The sequence below is a fragment of the Lepisma saccharinum genome, chromosome 6 (assembly GCF_977018435.1).
Source record: "Lepisma saccharinum chromosome 6, izLepSacc3.1, whole genome shotgun sequence".
Lineage (NCBI taxonomy): Eukaryota > Metazoa > Arthropoda > Insecta > Zygentoma > Lepismatidae > Lepisma > Lepisma saccharinum.
The window spans coordinates 2,954,649-2,974,417 of record NC_139234.1 but is presented as its reverse complement, the minus strand read 5'-3'; the positions used below and the strand labels follow the sequence as shown (position 1 = coordinate 2,974,417).

Sequence of the window (19,769 nt, the reverse complement as noted above, 5' to 3'; positions counted from 1 at the left end):
GACTTAATTTCACTCAGCAAACTACGAAATCTTTGCAAAAATTTGTACCTACTCAGCCACCTGACATCAATGTGAAAATGATATCAGGTTGCCCTTCCTCAAGAGTGAGATTAAATGTCCGCCTTTGAAGTGATTTACCACGAATAGAATTTGCTATTTTAAAAGCTACGTCCATGACTGTTTTTGTGTTAAGCCTTTTGCTTGCCAATACTTGTTGATGGATAATACAGTGGTATGCAAGGAAATCAGGGAAGTCTCCATGCTGTCGCCAGAGGCAATAAAGCCATTAACGTGCCCGGTCATTGATTTTGCCCCATCAGTAGTCATGGAAACAAGTTTGTGCAATGGAACATTAAGATTTGTAACAAAAGAGTGAAATGAATTAAATATGTTCTGACCTGTAGTTTTCCCTTTCAAAGATATCATTCCTAACAGTTCTTCTTTAACTTTAAAATCTAATAAAACCATCCTAATAGTAAACTAGTAACTGAGCTGTGTGTCTGATGTCCGTAGATTCGTCCAATTGGAGTGAGAAAGCAACACAATTAGTAAGATCTTTCAACAATTGTTCAGTTATGTTTTGACTCATTTTCTCGATTCAACGCACGACAGTGTTTCTTGATAATTGAACATCTTGAACAGCAGCTGAATTCTCCTTCTGGTTTTTGTTTCCCTCAAAAAGATTATCGGCTATTTACAGAAAACAGTCTTTTACGAATTCCTCTTTGGTAAACGATCTGCAATTTTTAACTATCAGGTGGCTAGCTTTGATGGAACACAGGGTAGCTTTGATAGATCATGAGGTTCATCATAAATTGTTGTTGAGCAACTAAATTTAATTTAGCATAGCAAGGCGACTGGCAGTCAGTGCGAATCTTCACCTGCACGACTTGAGTCATACCCGCTGGCGCCTGTAAGGAAGCAAGAGACGATGGGGTTCAAAACTGCGCCACTTAAAAAAGAGAAAAGAGTAGCAGTGATAAATATTCAGAATCTGAAATTTGCATTAAAAATAGACCAATCCATTATACATTATAGAAGTTGAATTCAAATAACGTATATTCATATAATTACAATGGATAACTGCGATCGACCAAAAAACATCCGCGATCGACGCGTTGGACATGCCTGCCATAGAGTATCTGTCTTTCAAATTTGTTAGGGCATCCAACCTACATAAGAAAACACACACACAAAAGAAACAAGTTTTACATGACCTTCAACACAGCTTGTTAATCTACTATGCCACAACTGCTGCAAAATGCTTGATATTCGTCCGACTTTACGCCAAAGGCAGGCCGTGTATGGTGAAGGATGCCCAAAAACTAGCATTCTGATTCCAAATGTCAGCCGTTTCCATTCTAAGGATGACGAAATTGGCTTCTTTCAGTTTGTACACAACTAATATGTTAGCACACACGAATATGTGGGATTAGGACATATAGTGTATGCCAGGGTCACTCACACTAAGGGCCATATCATAACAGACAATGGTGAGCCCCAGTAGATACAGCTTGCGAAAGTTTGGGGGCTAATTCATGGCAACATTCATATTTACCAGGGCATTGAAAAAATGACCTTGACAGGAGCAGCTCTGGCACCCCAAACAAACTACTTAATGAATCTGAAACTTGGCAGGTCTCCATGTGGGATATGTATGCACAGCCTGTAGAAGTTTCAGCAAAGGTAAATAGGGTCGAACAGGGACACCTAGGCCACTTGACATGAAATGACCCTATCTGGAAAAAAAGCACAAGTCCAAAACTTCAATTTTACAGAAGACAATTATTTATAGTTATTCTTTTTATAATAATATAATAGCAAACATTACAGACATGATTAAAATCTTTACAGATGCCCAGTATAAGAGTATACTTATAATCTTTTCATTAATTGGTTCAGTGTGGCTTAAATGCAAGGAACAGAAAATTGCATTTTGTGACTTATGTGCCTTTTGTTATACGCCGTAGATATATATCTCTTCAGGCATACTTCTCTGAGGAGCCAATCAAACCTAGAGACGGTTTGAATTTATCTCAGTTCCTTTAAAATGCATTTGAATATTTTTTAAAAAGTGTACTCTGTGCTGTAGAATATATGCCTCTTTTCTAGTAGCAGATATAGGCTGCTCTGTATGTCAAATATTAAGTTAGATAACGGCTATTGAAAATATTATCAAAAAATGTGTTCGGGCTCCCCATGTATTATTTCTCATGGAGAGTGAAAAATTTCCCTTGTTTGAGTTAATATTTTCACTAATTCCTCACATTTTGGCATTTCTGGCTTCATTATATTTCCTTTGACCTTTCTCCATTCCTTTCAAATATTTCGTTCAGTTCTATTATGTTCCTAGAGTACTTAGGAAGTAAAGTCGAGCCAAGGTTTCTTCCAACATGGAACCTGCCTTTTTGACAGTGACGCACTGTTTCACCTACAAAGAGACTTGCAGTCAAACATCCGTTTAGGCCTACCACTGCCCTCCTGTTTGTGCAGCAAGAGGCAGCTGGGAAACAGAATTTTGCCAATATAAAGGTTCTGCAGTGTGAATGGCACCCGAAGTTATCTTGGCTCGGATATAGTAATTGTGTAAGTGCCCATGTAAAATCCTAGTTTACACCTGACACTGGTTATGTAGTAGCGATTGCCAAATCTGGATAAAATTTTATCCGGATATTAGATAATTTTCTGTCTGGATATTGGATATCTGAATTGTCTGGATTAACCTGATATCTGATTTATCCAATATCCGGACATTCAGATTATCTGATATCCGAATGTGTACATTATCCGGACAGTTTTATCGTTTATCCATTTTACGGGCTATCCACATATTCATTTCTTATGTCATGTTTGTATTTCACTGTACGGATTTTCTACAAATTGTTCATCAAATCTGTGCCATCCAGATATCCAAATTACATGGATATTTGGATATCCGGATTATTCATTGCATCCAAAACAGATATTGGATAATTTGAAATCTGGATTTTGTGGCCATCCCTATTGTATAGATCTCCCTATCATCCGATTCCTTGTGCTTTGTGAAGGAGACTGTACCTCACTTTCTTTGTATAAAATCACACTTTCTTCCATGGTTAATTTTGAAATTGACTGAAGTATAGTAAATTACTAATGAGGTGTGTTCAATTTTCAGGTTGACTGCCCATTCATAGTGTGTATGACGTATGCTTTCCACACACCAGACAAACTATGCTTCATCCTTGATCTTATGAACGGTGGTGACCTGCACTACCACCTCTCTCAACATGGAGTATTCAACGAAGCCGATATGAAATTCTATGCAGCCGAAGTCATATTGGGTAAGTGAGGGAGGAAAGAACAAGGTAAAATATTTCTTTCAGATCAAAAACATCATGATTAAAGTTACCGTCAATGCATTCTCTGTAGAACAGAGGATTATTTTGTGATCTCCTGTGCAGTAGCGTAACTAACATGTACTCGTTAAAACAAAAAATATCTTTTAAAATATTAATTCACGCATACATATATTTTTAGTATAAACAAATATGAAAATACATACATGTAATTTGAATAAACGTAAAAACTGGTATGAAAGGTTTTGACAACAGACAAACTGTAAAACCATGCATCATTAAAGTTTTTATCGAACCTATCAGCAAACAACCAGCATGGTACACACTAAATAGCATCTAAAATAGATGAGTAACAAAACCAAAATATATCTATTTTCTGTCAGGTTTTAGTGCTAGCGTAATAATAATAATCGGAGGGGAAAGATCTCTTACTCATTGGGTCTTTCGAGAAATATGTTTGTGGTTTACTTGGTTTGGATGATAAAATTCAAGCTTTAATTATTCTGCGAGTATATCTCATGCTGTAAATACAAACCAATATTCACAAGCATTTGTGTCTGCCTCGGTTTTTAAGTCGTCGTCGGGGGGGGGGGGGGGGTGAGGAGAGGTAAAAGTAAGAGGTGCCAGCGTATTTTCTTCACTGTCATCTACCCTTCGGCAAAGTAATCAATTACTTGAACTATTCAGCTAATGAAGGTTTTCTTCTAATCTGATAATTTACTTTCTGCTTTTCTAGTGATTAACATTTTCTGTTCGCAGTTGTTGTGGCATAAAAATATATGTTTCGTTGAAAATGTATTTTAATGCCGAAAGGAAAACTTTTGTGAACTATCGGTATTTCGTAATTCATCATTCTACTGCACCCCCCTAAGCTCATGCACCTCCCTGCACCGTTGGGGTTGCGGGGGTGCTATTTACGCCACTCCTCCTGTGGCTTTATTGTAAGAAAAGTAATGAATTTCTATCAACTTTTTAAGAAATTGTAATTTTTCATATTATTATTGCTAGAATCTGTATGTTGTTCATACAGTCTCATTCATAATAAAACTAATACTGTACTTTATAATTATTTTAATTATTCAATGATTTGACATTTTATGTGCGTTTTCTCAAGTTATAAACAGAATCCAGCTTTCTTTACATATTTCATTATGTATTTTGCAAGAGTTACATACCACAATCTGTTTATAGTTTGGCACACATTACATGCATCTTTTTCAAGAGTTATAAAGAGAATGAAAATATCAAGACACTCAGCAATATTATTATTTCTAATGTGTCTTGTAAACACCAGGGGATGCAAGTTTGGTAGGTAATATCTCTTGAAGTTCAGTAGACCACATGTCAATGTCATACCCACTACATCAACAGGACCATCCGTACAGTACATGAATGAATTGGAGAGCACTGAAATGGAAAAAGTCATTTCCCAGCTTCGCTCATAATATTTTAAAATTTTGTATTTGTATTTTTTGTTACCTTACATTTTCTGCCACTTTTGACTAATTGCAGTGATGAGTGTATGAAATTAATAAGAGACTTTAACCTACAACCTTTGTTGACGAAGTTGAAAATTACCCATTTAACACACACCATCACCAAGATCAATCAACACTATAATGTTCTTATTATATGTGTAGAATAACACATTATATAAGTGTATGCTAATGTTTGTGTGTTTTGCAGGCTTGGAGCACATGCATAGGAGGTTCATAGTGTACAGAGACTTGAAGCCTGCAAATATATTGTTAGACGAACATGGCCATGTTAGGATATCAGATCTTGGACTAGCGTGCGACTTTTCAAAGAAGAAACCCCATGCTAGTGTGTAAGTATTCTGTGATAACTTCGATTCCACTCCAGTTCAACAGTTAATGTTTTCAAAATGTTATGCTAGTCTAAAGACAACCATCCATTTGCACAAGGTAACTAAAGAAACATTGTTACAGATCTCCACGGCCCGTAATTTTCAAATTGTGAGCAGCAAAATAAAAGTACCCACAGAATCTGAAACAGGGTATTTACCAGTCAAGAAATTATGCTTTTGGTCAAGAATTTTTGGTACTTTTTACAGCGTAGTGAATTTACATTGTTACATACCTGTACTGGGATTTGATAAAATTGAATATTTGGAAATCTAAAATTGTATTGAGTTGTGGTTAAGCTTTGTTCAGTTTGTTTCTTAGGAATTATGTTCTTGTACGCTTGAAGTTTTGTAAAAATATTAAATAAAGTAATTTGGCCATTCCCCATCCAGGATGAAGTGTGAAGCATTAATTCTTACATGCATTAACAATTAAAGCAAGTCTAAATCTCTTGTTAAAGTACAGCTTAGTTTTCATCTTAACTGGCCTTGTGATATGCATTTTTCATTAAATAAAAATATTTATTTTATTAATTTCCAACTCTACGTAAGTAGGGATTGATTAAATAAATGTTAAGAAAAAGAAAATAATGTCAAGAAAAATGAAAGAAAAGGACATGAAAAAGTCAAGAATTTTGGAATTGTTATTTTGGTAGACACCCTGTGAAAGGCAACTGAAAAAAGTTTTATTTGTCATTTCTCTCTGAGAGATTATAACAGGATGGTAGGATGCTGACTGTTAACCTGTTGTGAGTGCATGCTTTTCTAATGTGTCTTTTAAACACCAGGGGATGCAAGTTTGGTAGGTAATATCTCTTGAAGTTCAGTAGACCACATGTCAATGCCATACCCACTACATCCGACAGTACCATCTGTACAGTACAAGAATGAATTGGAGAGCACTTAAGCAATGCCAGAAAAGAATCACTGAGATTGAGCCTCTCGCAACACCTCAATACAGCAAAATATGAAATCAAAAAATTAAAATCAGTGAGTGTGCAGCTACTTTGGTGCCTTCTTTAATGTGATAGTGCTATACTTAAATGCTTTATGTCCATCGTTTGTGGTGCTTGCAAATCCAGTTCCAAATCATTAGTGTCAAGATGCATTGTACAGGAGAGAAATCTAGTTAGAGCAAGAATAGAATCTGGAGCTTCCTATTGTTGAATATAATTATTTGTTGCCTATGAATTAAAGTGAATAGCTCGAAACGTGGATATTGTTGAGAATGTCTTCATGTAGAATTGCAGACAAACTCCTGAGGATGTTCATGTCATTTTTCTATGTCCACTTCATGAAATCAAAAGCACATTTTACAAATGTTTGGTGAGAAAGTAGTGCCAGCTGAATTCTGTAAAGGTAAAGATCAAAAGATTTGTAACCTTAAAATATGTTTATATGTCGAGCCTGGTAGATTGCAATTTTTGTGGCCTTATAAATAATATAAATTGCTTGTGTGAAAATGCAGAGATAGTCAAACGTAAGTTCAATAAAGTATGTTTCTAGTTTAATGCAAATGAAGTTAGCACAATAGTACAGGTGTCACCAGTATGGGGAATCCCTGAATTCCTCTACCACGATCTTATCCTAGTGTACTCCATCATTAAACTTTTCTGTTTGTATTGAGACAAGCTGAATTTTGTAAAATTATTATTTATTTATTATCTCAATAGGGTTACAATTAAGCCATACAACATTTCATTTAGAACAATATTAATACAAATAATGACGACCTATGTGGTGAAAAATATACAAAAGTTACATCTAAGGAAAATAAGATGAATTTACATGATTATACAGTATAAAGTGTTCTATAGTAGCAATGAAATAAAGAAAGTATTGAGAGTTATACACATTTCACACATTTAGAAGAAAGGAAAGTGTAAGGATGTGTGGGTTTGGGTGTGAGTGTGTATGAAATTACTGTTCGAAGTACAGGGATGAAAATTTTAAAATATATGTGTGTGGGTGGGAGATGGTGGGGAGGGGGTTAAGCACTGAAAATAATATTACTTTAGTTAGAATTTATAGGCATGTGAATGTAGAAGATGACAGAACTGTGCTTTGCTGGTATTGAGTTTGACCTTGTAAATTGATGATGTTTGTTTTGCTGTCAACTTGGACAATCCTGTTGTATCTTCTGACTACAAGGTCAGTGATTGGGGGCTGAAACTAACGTTTGAAAATACATTAATTTTTTTTTCTTGTAATTGGTTTAAAAAACTGACTGGTTTCATTTTTTGTTGGGCTTTCTTTTTTCTTTTCCCCCAGCTGTTACAAATCAGTGAAAATGTATACATTGGTTGGCAACATTTTTCTTGTTCCGCAACCTCATTTATCTATCTAATGTAAAAATGCACTCATTTTACATGTAAAATACAACTTTCAACATGTAATTTGTAGCTTGACATAAGGAACAGAGTTCAAAAATTCAGCTTTTTTGAATGAATGTTTTATACCAATTGTTATCTTCATATTTCGGTAGACTTATTAAATGTATCTACATAGTACATGCACATTCACATAACTAGAGTAGTTTTTTTGTAAATAGAATCTAATAGTATGGTATAATTTTTATTGTTTGAATTGGACATATGAACATGCACACAAAGCAAAACAAATTAGAAAATATTGTTACATCTTTTAACACACATATCAAATACTGTTCTTTCTATAGCTATTTCAAAAATTGAAAAATATATTCAGTGGTGTAAATTCTCCTTGAAAATCTAGTATCAAACCCCCTTTACATTTGAGTTCTGGCTTAAAGTGTATCATGAAAAGTTTAACTTACTGTCCATTAAACCTGTTTGTTGAGCTTAGTAAAATAGTAACCCCAGTTACATCTAGTTACAAGTAAGGTTTTTTAATTGCCCTTGAACGTATAATAGTTCCATATTTTATGACATCAACATTTAAATTTGACATAGAGTCACAAACATGTGAAAGTTTGTTATAAGTCCACTATATACCACTATATATCAAACATGGACCTACAGTTTTAAAATTCAGTCTAAACTATTACGCAATATCACTCCTCCAGGGATCCAACCTGGTACCCACTAATTACAAGACAATGTCACGTATAACTTTTCAGCGAAAAATGCAGGCTCGACCAGGACTTGAACCCAGGTCTCTGGCATACCGTGCCATTGCTCTACCACTGAGCTACTGAGCCAGCGTGGCCACACCTGATTTTTCGCTGTCGCTGTCGCTGTTTTACCTGTGTTTAATCGTCTCTGCCCGTGCTACTGCAACAGGATCTGTTGCCTTTGAAACACAGTAGACTTCGACGTTGCATGGTTTCTCCCAGCGAGTCCTGGTCGAACCTGCATGGGATCTTCTATGTAGTACATCTCCTGTGTGTGCCTAATTTAATGAATTGAGATTTCTACACTGGGAGGAACCAGGCAACGTCGAAGTCTACTGTGTTTCAAAGGCAACAGATCCCATTGCAGTAGCGCTGGCAGAGACTATTCCACGCAGGTAAAACAGCTGCACCGAAAAATCAGGCGAGGCAAGGCTGGCTCGGTAGCTCAGTGGTAGAGCAATTCCACGGTATGCCCAAGACCTGGGTTCAAGTTCTGGTCGAGCCTGCATTTTTCGCTGAAAAGTTCTACGTAGTACATCTTCTGTGTGTGCTTGATCTTCAATAAGACAATGTCACTATCATGATGCCATTGGGTAGGTGCATGCTTAACCTTTTGGATCCCAAGCGTCTCGATCGAGATGCTGTGTCAAGGTCGTAGTTTTTACGTTACAACTTTTCTATTTTTGGCTAGAATTTCGATTTTTTTTATATATTGTTCCTAACACATGTATTTAACAGAAATGTTTTGTTTTTTTTGCATTTTTTTTGTCTTCATGAAAATGAAGGGGGAAAGGGATTTCTCTTTTGCATCTCTTTTCAAGGTCAAATTTTTGCCGACAAAGGAACACCGGCTTTGTTGTTCTAAAGCAATGCTTTTCACTCCCTCCTGTTAACTGCATTCGAAGGAAGTTTGTTTATCAGTCTCCGCTGTCAAAATGAAAGTTTTCCGTGAGGGCGCAAGCAGGGGGAGGGGGAGGGGGAAGACTGGTTGTTGAATCTGCGTTGTGAGAATGGAATTTCGAAGCACGCTGAAGGTAACCTTTGTTTTTTTAGCACAAGTTTCGACAGGGATTAGCCTGCATTGTCTAAAAATAGAATTTCAAGCAGCTGCAAGAATTGGTGCTCATTTTTCACTGCGTTCTAGCTTTTCGTCCGTGAATGTTGTGCGTAGGTGTCGTTTTGTGCCCAAGTGCGAGGACATTTTTTGGGTGAAGTGACAATTTTTTAAAATAATTTTTGGGGGTACAACTCAAGTTACATTGGTCATATGATAATAATGCAAATATTTTTGTGTTCCTTACATGTCAGCGATCATTTCCATGTGCATGTCGACACTGTCATGTACTTTTTTCTTGGGTGGAGGGTGGGGGAACCAAATTTTTTTTGCCCGAAATTTTGGAATTTTGAGAGTTAGCCCCCTCCCCCCACCACGCCGAATTTGCATAAATTTCATATAGTCTGAATCTGGTTCATTCCGCGTACAACGGTATATCACTCATCTCTCTAGGGCAATTAGTCTCCGATCTACACTCATTTAATTGAAACTCTGCATTTTGCTCAAAATCTGCTCAGGACCGTGGGGCTTACTTGTGAAAATGGCCTTGGGACTCAAAAGGTTAAGGCAAAATAAATTAGTAACTAGAAGCAAGGGCAAATATCTGTCTCTTAGCCAGTTGCAAAGTGTGGCATTATGTACCTCTAAACTGTGCCCCTCCAACAGCGATCTCATATTGGATACCTGGTGGAGGCACATAGTGGTTCGGATTCCAATTTAAACTGTGTGTCCATTCCTGGTTAGGCTACTTGAAACAAGAACTCAAAGGAACCTCTAAATTGACTGTAATTTGCAAAATGCCAAAAAAATCCTTTTTATTAAACTCTATTTAAAAGTTATAAAAATTGATCACATGGAAGAATGTCCTGTTTCCTGCAGAATGACGTTTACTTCAACCATCAAATAGTATTTTCTTCACCTTCAGAATCATCTGCATTAGGCGCCACACTGATGATGTTGAATTTGATGACTTTTACATCAAATATATATTTTTGTAATCTTAACATGTTTTAGAATGGTCTCACAATTCTTATGAATGATATTTGTAGTTTTATTTAATAATGTTCTTAATTTTCTTTCAGGGAATAAGTTGGTATTACTCTTAGTTTTGTGCAGTAATTTCAAACACATGATGAGTTTATACAAGAGTTATGTATTGATACATAATGCATATTATTTGCATATATATTTCAGAGGTACGCATGGTTACATGGCTCCAGAAGTATTGTCAAAGGGCACGGCGTATGACTCAAGTGCCGATTGGTTCTCCTTCGGCTGCATGTTGTATAAACTCCTCAAAGGCCACAGCCCCTTCAGGCAACACAAAACGAAGGATAAGCATGAAATCGATAGGATGACTCTCACAATGGTTAGTATGCAACCTCCACACCTTTTCCTTGTATGTACGCATTGCTTGCATTGTAGAATTATTTTCTTGTAGATTACGGTTATTACAAACATAAGAAAACAGTTTTTCATTGTGATGTTTCAGGAGAACACACGCTCCCTTCATCAGACATTTATTTTCATTTTGAGTAAAGATATAGTTATAACAATGGTTAGTAATTTTTTGAAACAAAAATAATCAGTTATATAATGGATGTTGTCAATGTTACATTGTTGTAATATAGCAACCTAACTGTGAATGTATATATTTTATCACATTATTTTTTATTTAGAATTATGAATCCCAAATATCATCAGGTAATTCAAATTTATCATTGTTTTTACAAAGTCTCTTGATGTTTTCTGTTACATTAAATTTTAAAGATGGTGGCTTACGCCATTTGTGAAAAAGAAAACTCCATACTGGATCTATGTTACCATTTTCATTATTTAATTTATTCCATTGTTCTTCTGCAATGAACGAAGCTTCCCAGACATTCAACTCTATGTTTCCCGTCAATCTTTTTAAAACCCTTCTCTTTTTAATCAAATGCTTTTCTTCGATGATGTGAGCTGACAAACCTGTTCTTGGGTTTAGATTTATAATGTCCAAATTACATAATCCTTTGAACATGAACAACTTATATTATATATTCCTGTGGTTTCCACATCTGGTAGAGATTTTCTCATTTTGAATTCATTAAATGTACATTCAAAACTTCTTGGTGATCTAAAAACAATTTTGAAATTAAATCTTCTAAAAATTTTGGCAATTTTATGTGAGAAGTGTTGTTGTGAGTGCATTATTCACAACATCCTTTGTTGTGAGTGCATTATTTACACTTATTTAAGTTACCCATCTGCATAATCAATGATTGGATTGTTGTTTTTTTTTCGCTAATTGTGTGTTTTATAATGATTCTGAAACTTTTTTAAAATTTAATTTGAAGGAAATTAACTGGGTTGCAAGTTAAAAGTCTTAATTAATGTAAACACTATTGAAAAAATTTAATTGAATGTTTATGAAATGTCATAAAAATGATTGAACTTCATGTCGCATATCTTCAGCAACATGAATAGTGTAAAAATCTCATGTCTAGACACATATGTTAAAGTTAGATATACATTTTTGACCCCACCAATTTTTCTTTGTATAATGTTCTTAAATATTTTACAACATATCTTTTTATTATGTACATATGGCTTACACATATACATCAATGCTTTCTTTAATGTTAAGTTATTTAAGCAGAATATGCATTTATGTTAATAAGTGTTTTATATAATGAACATAGGCTTTGGAAGGAATGTAGAAGTGATACTACTTTTTTAAATTTTAATACTCTTCTTAGAAATGTTTAGTTTCACAGAGGGAAACACATTTTACATATAATACCACTAGTATTTCCAGTTGCTGGAGCCCACAAGAGAAGCATGCTTTTTTTTTTTTTCAACCTTATTTACATTATTTCAAAAGTATGGAGCGCATCATTAAGTATGAAGTGTGAACATACGTAACTTTTCTTGGAAGAAATAGCATCCATGGGTTCTAGGAGCTCCTTCCTTTTGAGAGTTCAAGGGTTAATATTTATAAACATTATGAACACGCAACTCTTGTTACAGTATTCAAGCATCGGAATCAGCAGACATTGATAGAAACACCAGCATTGGTATGGATGTTAGTTCATCCAAAAATGAGAAAGCCGTTAGAAATCAAGTTCTTCCTTCCATAATTTTGCTCATGAAATTACCAATATGTCTGTACCATTTCTAACACACATTCATATTTTACTATTTCAGAATGTAGAGCTTCCGGAGTCCTTTTCCAAAGAGCTGAGATCCTTGCTGGAAGGGCTCCTACAGAGGGATATAGACAAAAGACTGGGTTGTAAAGGAAGGGGGTGAGTAGATAATTTGGCTTATCATTTCATAGGATAGACAGGTAGGGATTCTGTAACAGCTATATGAAAAGTCCTGGACATATCTTGCGTAACCATTTTAGGTTCAGACCTGATTATATCTGGTTTATGTTTTACAGAGGCTGCCTTGTAAGTGCTGCTTAAACATAAGGGAAAGTTTGTGTGCATGCTGGTGTGGTGGATTGGTTTCCAGTACACTACCGTTACGAGAATCAGTTTTATTTTTTCATTATTTAATGCTAATATTAAGAGTGCCACTTGGTAGGGCATCTAGTAACTATGGATAGACAACAGTGTGTCATCCTGAAGATAAGGGGTCCCAGGTTCAAATCTTGGCCTGTTCATGGGTGTTCCTTGTCAAGGTCCCTTCATCAATTTCATCATATCATCACTCATCCTCATCTTCATGATTAGCCAAAAATGGCAGAAATGGGAAGTAAAATTAACCAAATAAATCAATCATCCTGAAGATGACACGGTGTAACTGTGAAAATGTATGAGGATGAAGAAAGCAGTATGAATTTGCATATGTTGACAGCACATGGTGTGAGATGATGATATAATAATTTAGTAGAATGTAAAGTGAGAGCACTTTCTCTCCATCCCAGAATTATATTCAATTCGCTATTCAAGCAGAAGGATCTTGGAGTCGACAGCAAATTTACCTTCATCCACTACAGAAATTACATCACTATTAAAGCCATGAAAATTCTTGGATTAATTTACAGATATCACCAATGATTCTGTTCTCAAAACCAAGTTGGCAATGTCTTTTTTACCCATTGTGGAGTATGGTTCTTGTATTTGGTCCCTGGCTGGGCAAGCAATATAAAGAGAATGGACGAGGTAGTAAATTTCTTCATAAGAATAGTTAAATTCTGGCGTACTGCCCTCCAAACCTTTCCACACATGAAGTTCTAGCCAATCTTCAAATTTACAATCTTTCTCTTTGTCGTCAAGTCTTGGATTTGAGAATCCTTTTCAGAATCATGAATGGGCAACACTTCACTGGTGAACTCTTGCCACTTTTCATATCTGGACCCCATGTATCAACACCAAACATCACGATTTATTTTACCCACAAACTGCTTGTAGACTTCAATGCATTGAATGATCATCCAGGCTTCCGTATCTTCAAACAAGCTTTCAAAATGGCATGCATCAAGCAGCTGAAAAGTTTATGATACTAGTTTTACTGTTGTTATTAGTATTCTTGTGTGTGTGCATTTTATTACCTTAATTTTCATTAAATACAGAGAAATTAGTACTCACTTTTATCCGCGAAGCTGTTTTTTCTTCTTTTTCGATTAATTTCAGTGGCCACTGCCACCATCCTCATTGGAACTTGCTGCACTGTTGCTTGGCATGAGTCTTTTGTTCATAGTTCTCTGGCTGCCGTTAGGTGCACTGTGTGTCTTGGTATGTCGTCTGCTATTTCCGGGCGATAACTGCTGTAGTGGGAGAATCCAAGTGTGGTGCGCTTGCCCGCTATTGATGTTTAGTTCGTGCGGGAAGTGCATTATGGCTTGCGTTTCCTTGATGGAACTTGCTGCACTGTTGCTTGGCGTGCGTCTTTTGTTCATAGTTCTCTGGCTGCCGTTAGGTGCACTGTGTGTCTTGGTATGTCGTCTGCTATTTCCAGGCGATAACTGCTGTAGTAGGCCACTGAAATTAATCGAAAAAGAAGAAAAAACAGCTTCGTGGATAAAAGTGAGTACTAGTTTCTCTGTATTTATATACTACTGCGTCTCTCTGCTCCCAATTATGAATTAATTTTCATTGTTGACAAATTTATTGTGTATTCAGGATTTTTCAAAAAAATTACAAATTACTTAAAGTTGCACTTGTATAAAGTGCATCAAGTGTTGGTTTCCTGGGACCTTCCCACTTTTTAAGTATTTTTCCCTAAAACTGCTCAAAGCAGCAAAACTTAATCTGGATATGCAATATTTTCTATCATGGTCAGGCTGAATGACAAGAACGTTCTTACCTTTCATCTGGATATTGTGTGCTTTCTAAACATACTGGATAAGTTGAAATCCATATATGACATCCATATATATTGTTTAGGCCATCTCTAGTTTTTAAGCCCACTTTATGCTAAGATAGGCAAATCAGGACTTTACTTACCATTTGATACTATGGGAATAAGAGACGCGGTAATAGATAATTAAGGTACTCACGTTTTCCGCGAAGCTGTTTTACATTATTGTCAATTAATTTCAGTAGCCACTGCCACCGTACAATGAATTCCATCGAGGATGGTGGCAGTGACTACCGAAAATAATGTAAAACAGCTTCACAGAAAATGTGAGTACCTAAATTACCATTTGAAGTGGAATCAATGTAACTTAACCTGAAGTGGATAAGCTTTTTATGCTATAAATCCTCTCCAGACTGAAGTTTTTCAGGTGCATGCTTTTGAAAAGTACGGGAAAGTTGTAGAAGGGAACTACTTATCATGGAGAGTGAAGTTGGTTTTGTTTTATCATGAAAATACGAGGCTCTTATGAAAAGTGAAATATTTTTACATCCCATCCCAACAAGCATAGTTAGCCGAAGAAAATTGACTTTTTTTCCCAAATATTTCATGATTCAGTATGGTCCAACGAAAGTTACATTTGTATGAAGGCAGAATGTCCTGTGAAAGTCCTTGCTGTTCAGCCCAGAATAAACCACATCAACACTCTGTGACAGAACTTCTCATTTAACCATGTTTTATGTACATATCCTCATTTTGAAGAGCCCCTGCTTTTAAATTGATATTAATTCAAAGGGAGGCCGGGGGGAGCTTTCGACCAACTTACAAAGTTTGTATTCCATTTAAATTGAAGTATGCCATACCTTGAGTGTATGTAAACAAACACAGAACTCAAATGCCAAGGGTTGGTCTGGAGAAATGATGAGAAATTAAGTAATGTGCTGGTCCACTGATAAGCACCCTGAAATTCCCCACTACAAAGTATCAGCATTAGCTGTTAGGCTTCCAACCTATAATTCAATTTTATGTGTTAGTATTCTCATGCATTTTGGTATTGTTTGAATAGATACACTCTGTGTAGAGTGCTGCATCTGGCCACTTTTGCTCGCTCAAACTCATTTAAGTTTCCCACGCTCGAGCGTACCGCACTCATAGTGGAATGATTGGCAACGTCCCGTACTTCAGAGCCTAATAGGCAACACTGTCAACCTAAAACACAAACATGAAAGGATAGCACTCTGTGCAATTACAATTTGAAATCACACTTCCATATATAATTATGTTAAGACTCAAATACGATATACCTGTATGAGAGTATGTGATGTGTGTACAGACTGAAATGTAAAATGGAACCCTTGGATTCACATGCTCACAGGCCTGTCTAAGCAATTAAAAATATCGTATCACGGTGCAGCAAGTACTTGTACATCATTGTTCACCCCCCCCCCCCCTGTGTCAGAGTGGTTAGCATGCCAGGGGTCCCGGGTTCGAATCCTGGCTTGGGCATGGGTGTTTGTGAGTGTCCATCACTCATCCCCATCTTCACAAATTAGCCAAAAGTGGCACAAAAGCGAAGTAAAATAAATTAAATCAATCATTATTCACTTACCAAAATGGATAATCATATTGTACGAAATATTAAAATGAAGTTATAACATTCAATCGAACATCATTTTAATGTGACAATAATTGTAGAAACATAAAATGTCAACCTAGATATTTTCAGCTTATAATCATCCATTTCATTTTCACATACACTGTGTACTGTAAGATGTAGAAAACTGTATTTTAACATGGAGATGATGACTATGTTCACTTAATTTTTAATTTCACTGCGTCTTTTACTTCACGATCCATATTTGAGGGTCTACTACCACACACAAATGAAGGAAATATGTGTACAATTGGCATCGAGACTTTGAGTGTATTCTGCTCGTTCGAGCATTTTTCGCTCAATTATGTATGTTCATGTGAACTATTGAGGACTCGAGCGAAAAGCCCTCATTGCAGTACTCTAACTCTGTGCCTTAAAATAATTGGAGTCTTTAATTCCCAGTGCCGACGAAGTGAAGGAGCATCCATTCTTCGAAGGGATCGATTGGCAGCAGGTGTACCACCAAAAATACTCCCCACCCCTAATCCCTCCAAGGGGTGAAGTTAATGCAGCTGATGCATTTGATATTGGTTCATTTGATGAAGAGGACACGAAGGGGATTAAGGTACCGTACCCTTGCATGAGCCCATCAGAACTTTTTCTTTTTTGCTTGTTATGTTCAAGGAACCCAATCATAATTGGGTATTATTCATTAGCTATTTTTACCCTAGGCAATTGTTAATATCAATGTTGTTAAAGGTCCTGGAACCCGTAAATTCTATTGAGTTCCTTTGGGTTCCTCTGCAAATTGATCGGGGTAAAGGGGTCCTGGACCGTATTTAAATTCAGCCAGAAAAAAATGTTCCTGGACCGAATTGAAATATTTTGCAGATAAAAAGGTTCTTTACGGTCCAGAACCCATTTACACTTGCTGATTTTCTCTCCTGGACCGAAATTGAATTTATTTAAAATTCCTGGACGTTTAACAACACTGGTTAATATCCACTTGTGTTCTGTTGAAGAACTATTGCCATTAATATTTAGGTAACTTTCCAATATTCATGGTAGCTGTTTTTTAAAACTTTATAATGGATGCTTCCATGTTGTGTGTTCAATTAAAAGTTGCCACTCTTAATATTTCTTTACTTTTTGTTAACTCGTACTGAAATTATGTGGTAATAATATTTTTTTAGATGTTGGTCATTTTGATATTCTGATTTTTCTGTAGGTCAAGTTTGAATAGTATGAGTATCAGAAATTTGTTTAAAGAGGTGTCAATTTCGACCTTGTTCTATTCCATTCAAGGGTGGCTATTCACAGGGAATCCCTTTAATTCTCGTAATTATGCGTGAAAAATTGCAACTTTTATTAATCCAAATCCCATTGAATTTATACATGTTATAAATACCCTATGCAAGATAAGATATCTTGAAGTTAATTGATTAAATCTGAGTTTGAAATCCTTATACAATTAACATACATTTTTTTTTTTTGTAGATTAGTATATCACATAGCATTTGTGACTTGTATTTGTAGATGCATTTCAAGTCTGAGTATGTGAAATGACAAATGTAAACTCCACACCTTAAATTAAAATATTTTAAATACATATACTGTTTAATTGGATTGAATTAGAATTTTTGGATAAATTTTAATCACCCAAACCCTTTATATTGTTGATATATTTGTGTATGTACGTATGTATGTATGTATGTATGTGTGTGGGTGGTGAGAGGAAGTAATACTAAGGTTGAAATAAAGAAAACATCTGCTTGTACCCTAAGTTCTTTGGAAAGGTCAGAAAACCAGGAATTTTACTTGTATTTTATCATTGGCCTAGAGTGGCCACTGGCCACCCTGCATTCTGCTTATTCATATCAAATTTAATGAACAATTGTCATCATGTAGTTGGTGAATAAACCATCACATATACTCAAATGGAATTTGATCAAGGAGTTCTGGTTTCACGGTGCACTGCATTAACCAATAGATGTTCACATAGTGGTCAGTTAATACTTGTTCTTGTAAGTCAGATTCAATGTTTTCATTTTCCTTATAGCTCACAGAAGCTGATCAAGATCTGTATAAGAATTTCCCTTTGGTTATATCTGAAAGGTGGCAGAGTGAGGTTGCAGAAACTGTCTTTGAAACAATAAATGCAGAGGCAGATAAAATGGAACAGAAGAAGAAAGCTAAACAAAAGTTAAAATTTGACACCGATGAAAAAGGTAAGTTTATGTTTGCCCCCTTTCTTTTCTGTGACCATATGGCATGTTAAGAGTTGTACCATTCCTGTAAGAATCCATAATCCATCATTGTCCATTCATACCACATTTCAGTTTCATTCTCCAAACAATATCAGATACTTTTCACTTGTTTCTTCACCAAACTCAATCTTTTTTCCTTCATTCTGCTTTGGTACAGTTTATGTTTGCCCCCTTTCTTTTCTGTGACCATATGGCATGTTAAGAGTTGTACCATTCCTGTAAGAATCCATAATCCATCATTGTCCATTCATACCACATTTCAGTTTCATTCTCCAAACAATATCAGATACTTTTCACTTGTTTCTTCACCAAACTCAATCTTTTTTCCTTCATTCTGCTTTGGTACAGTCATGGACACTTCTGTGTTGTAATGATTCCATTGAAAGTTAATAGGATTGTTACAACCCAGAAGTGTCCATGACTGTACATTCCCTCTGGCCATATCTCTTTGGATATCCCTTCTGGTGATAGGTCCACTTTGGTGCATTGCTCTGAGGCTAGGCGTGACTTTGTGTATTCCTCTTGACTTAGCATCTTTGTGCATCTCATCTGGCTCTAGGCATGCCTTAGTGTATTTCCTCTGGCTATAGTCTTGGCCAGTGGTCGAAAGTAGCACGCTACTTGTAGCGGCGCTACTGTAGCTAGCTACAAAATTTGTAGCTGTAGCTGTAGCGGCGCTACATTTTGAAAAATGTAGTTGTAGCGGTAGCGAAGCTACAAAGTTCCTGTAGTTGTAGCGAAAATTTCGCTACAGCTACATTTCTTCTCAGCATTTTGAGGTAAATTTTGAATGTGGCAACAGCATTAAAAAAATCGACAATAACGCTTACTTTTGCAGGAGGTTCATAAAGACAAAGTCTATTACATGGAAATATGGATAATGTAGATAATAAATATCTTGATATCACAGTATCTTAATAATTCTAAAATCCAGACAACTAACTGACATATATGAATATATTCCAGCTAACAGCTACTTTTTTGAGATTTTGGGGAAATGCCTCATTTGTGGCACCCCTGAAAAAAAATCCTCGTTTGCGCCACCCCGGAACATATATTGTGGATATCCCTAGTATAAGAGGCAGCAAAATGTCTTTAATTACTGTGTAAAACACAACTTGCAGTGCATAAAGGAGCGATCCATTTTCCACTAGAATGACAGCAATAGTGCCAGCAATCAATGGCTCAGTATGTTAACAGAACTCTCGGATTTGCACATCAGTTTTCTCAATATATTTCCCTTTAGATTTTCTGTTACTTTTGCTAATCATGACAATG

General features: G+C 35.9%; 1 protein-coding gene across 1 annotated transcript in view; it reads left to right on the top strand.

Moving 5' to 3' along the window:
• Positions 1-19,769, top strand: part of Gprk1 (G protein-coupled receptor kinase 1) — a 292,624-nt gene that overhangs the window by 247,192 nt on the left and 25,663 nt on the right. The window contains exons 9-14 of the mRNA XM_083123371.1: positions 3,155-3,320; positions 5,022-5,163; positions 10,539-10,713; positions 12,531-12,631; positions 16,687-16,849; positions 18,284-18,452. Of these exons, the coding sequence (XP_082979497.1) occupies positions 3,155-3,320; positions 5,022-5,163; positions 10,539-10,713; positions 12,531-12,631; positions 16,687-16,849; positions 18,284-18,452 (916 nt within the window). The remainder of the gene's footprint in view (positions 1-3,154; positions 3,321-5,021; positions 5,164-10,538; positions 10,714-12,530; positions 12,632-16,686; positions 16,850-18,283; positions 18,453-19,769) is intronic.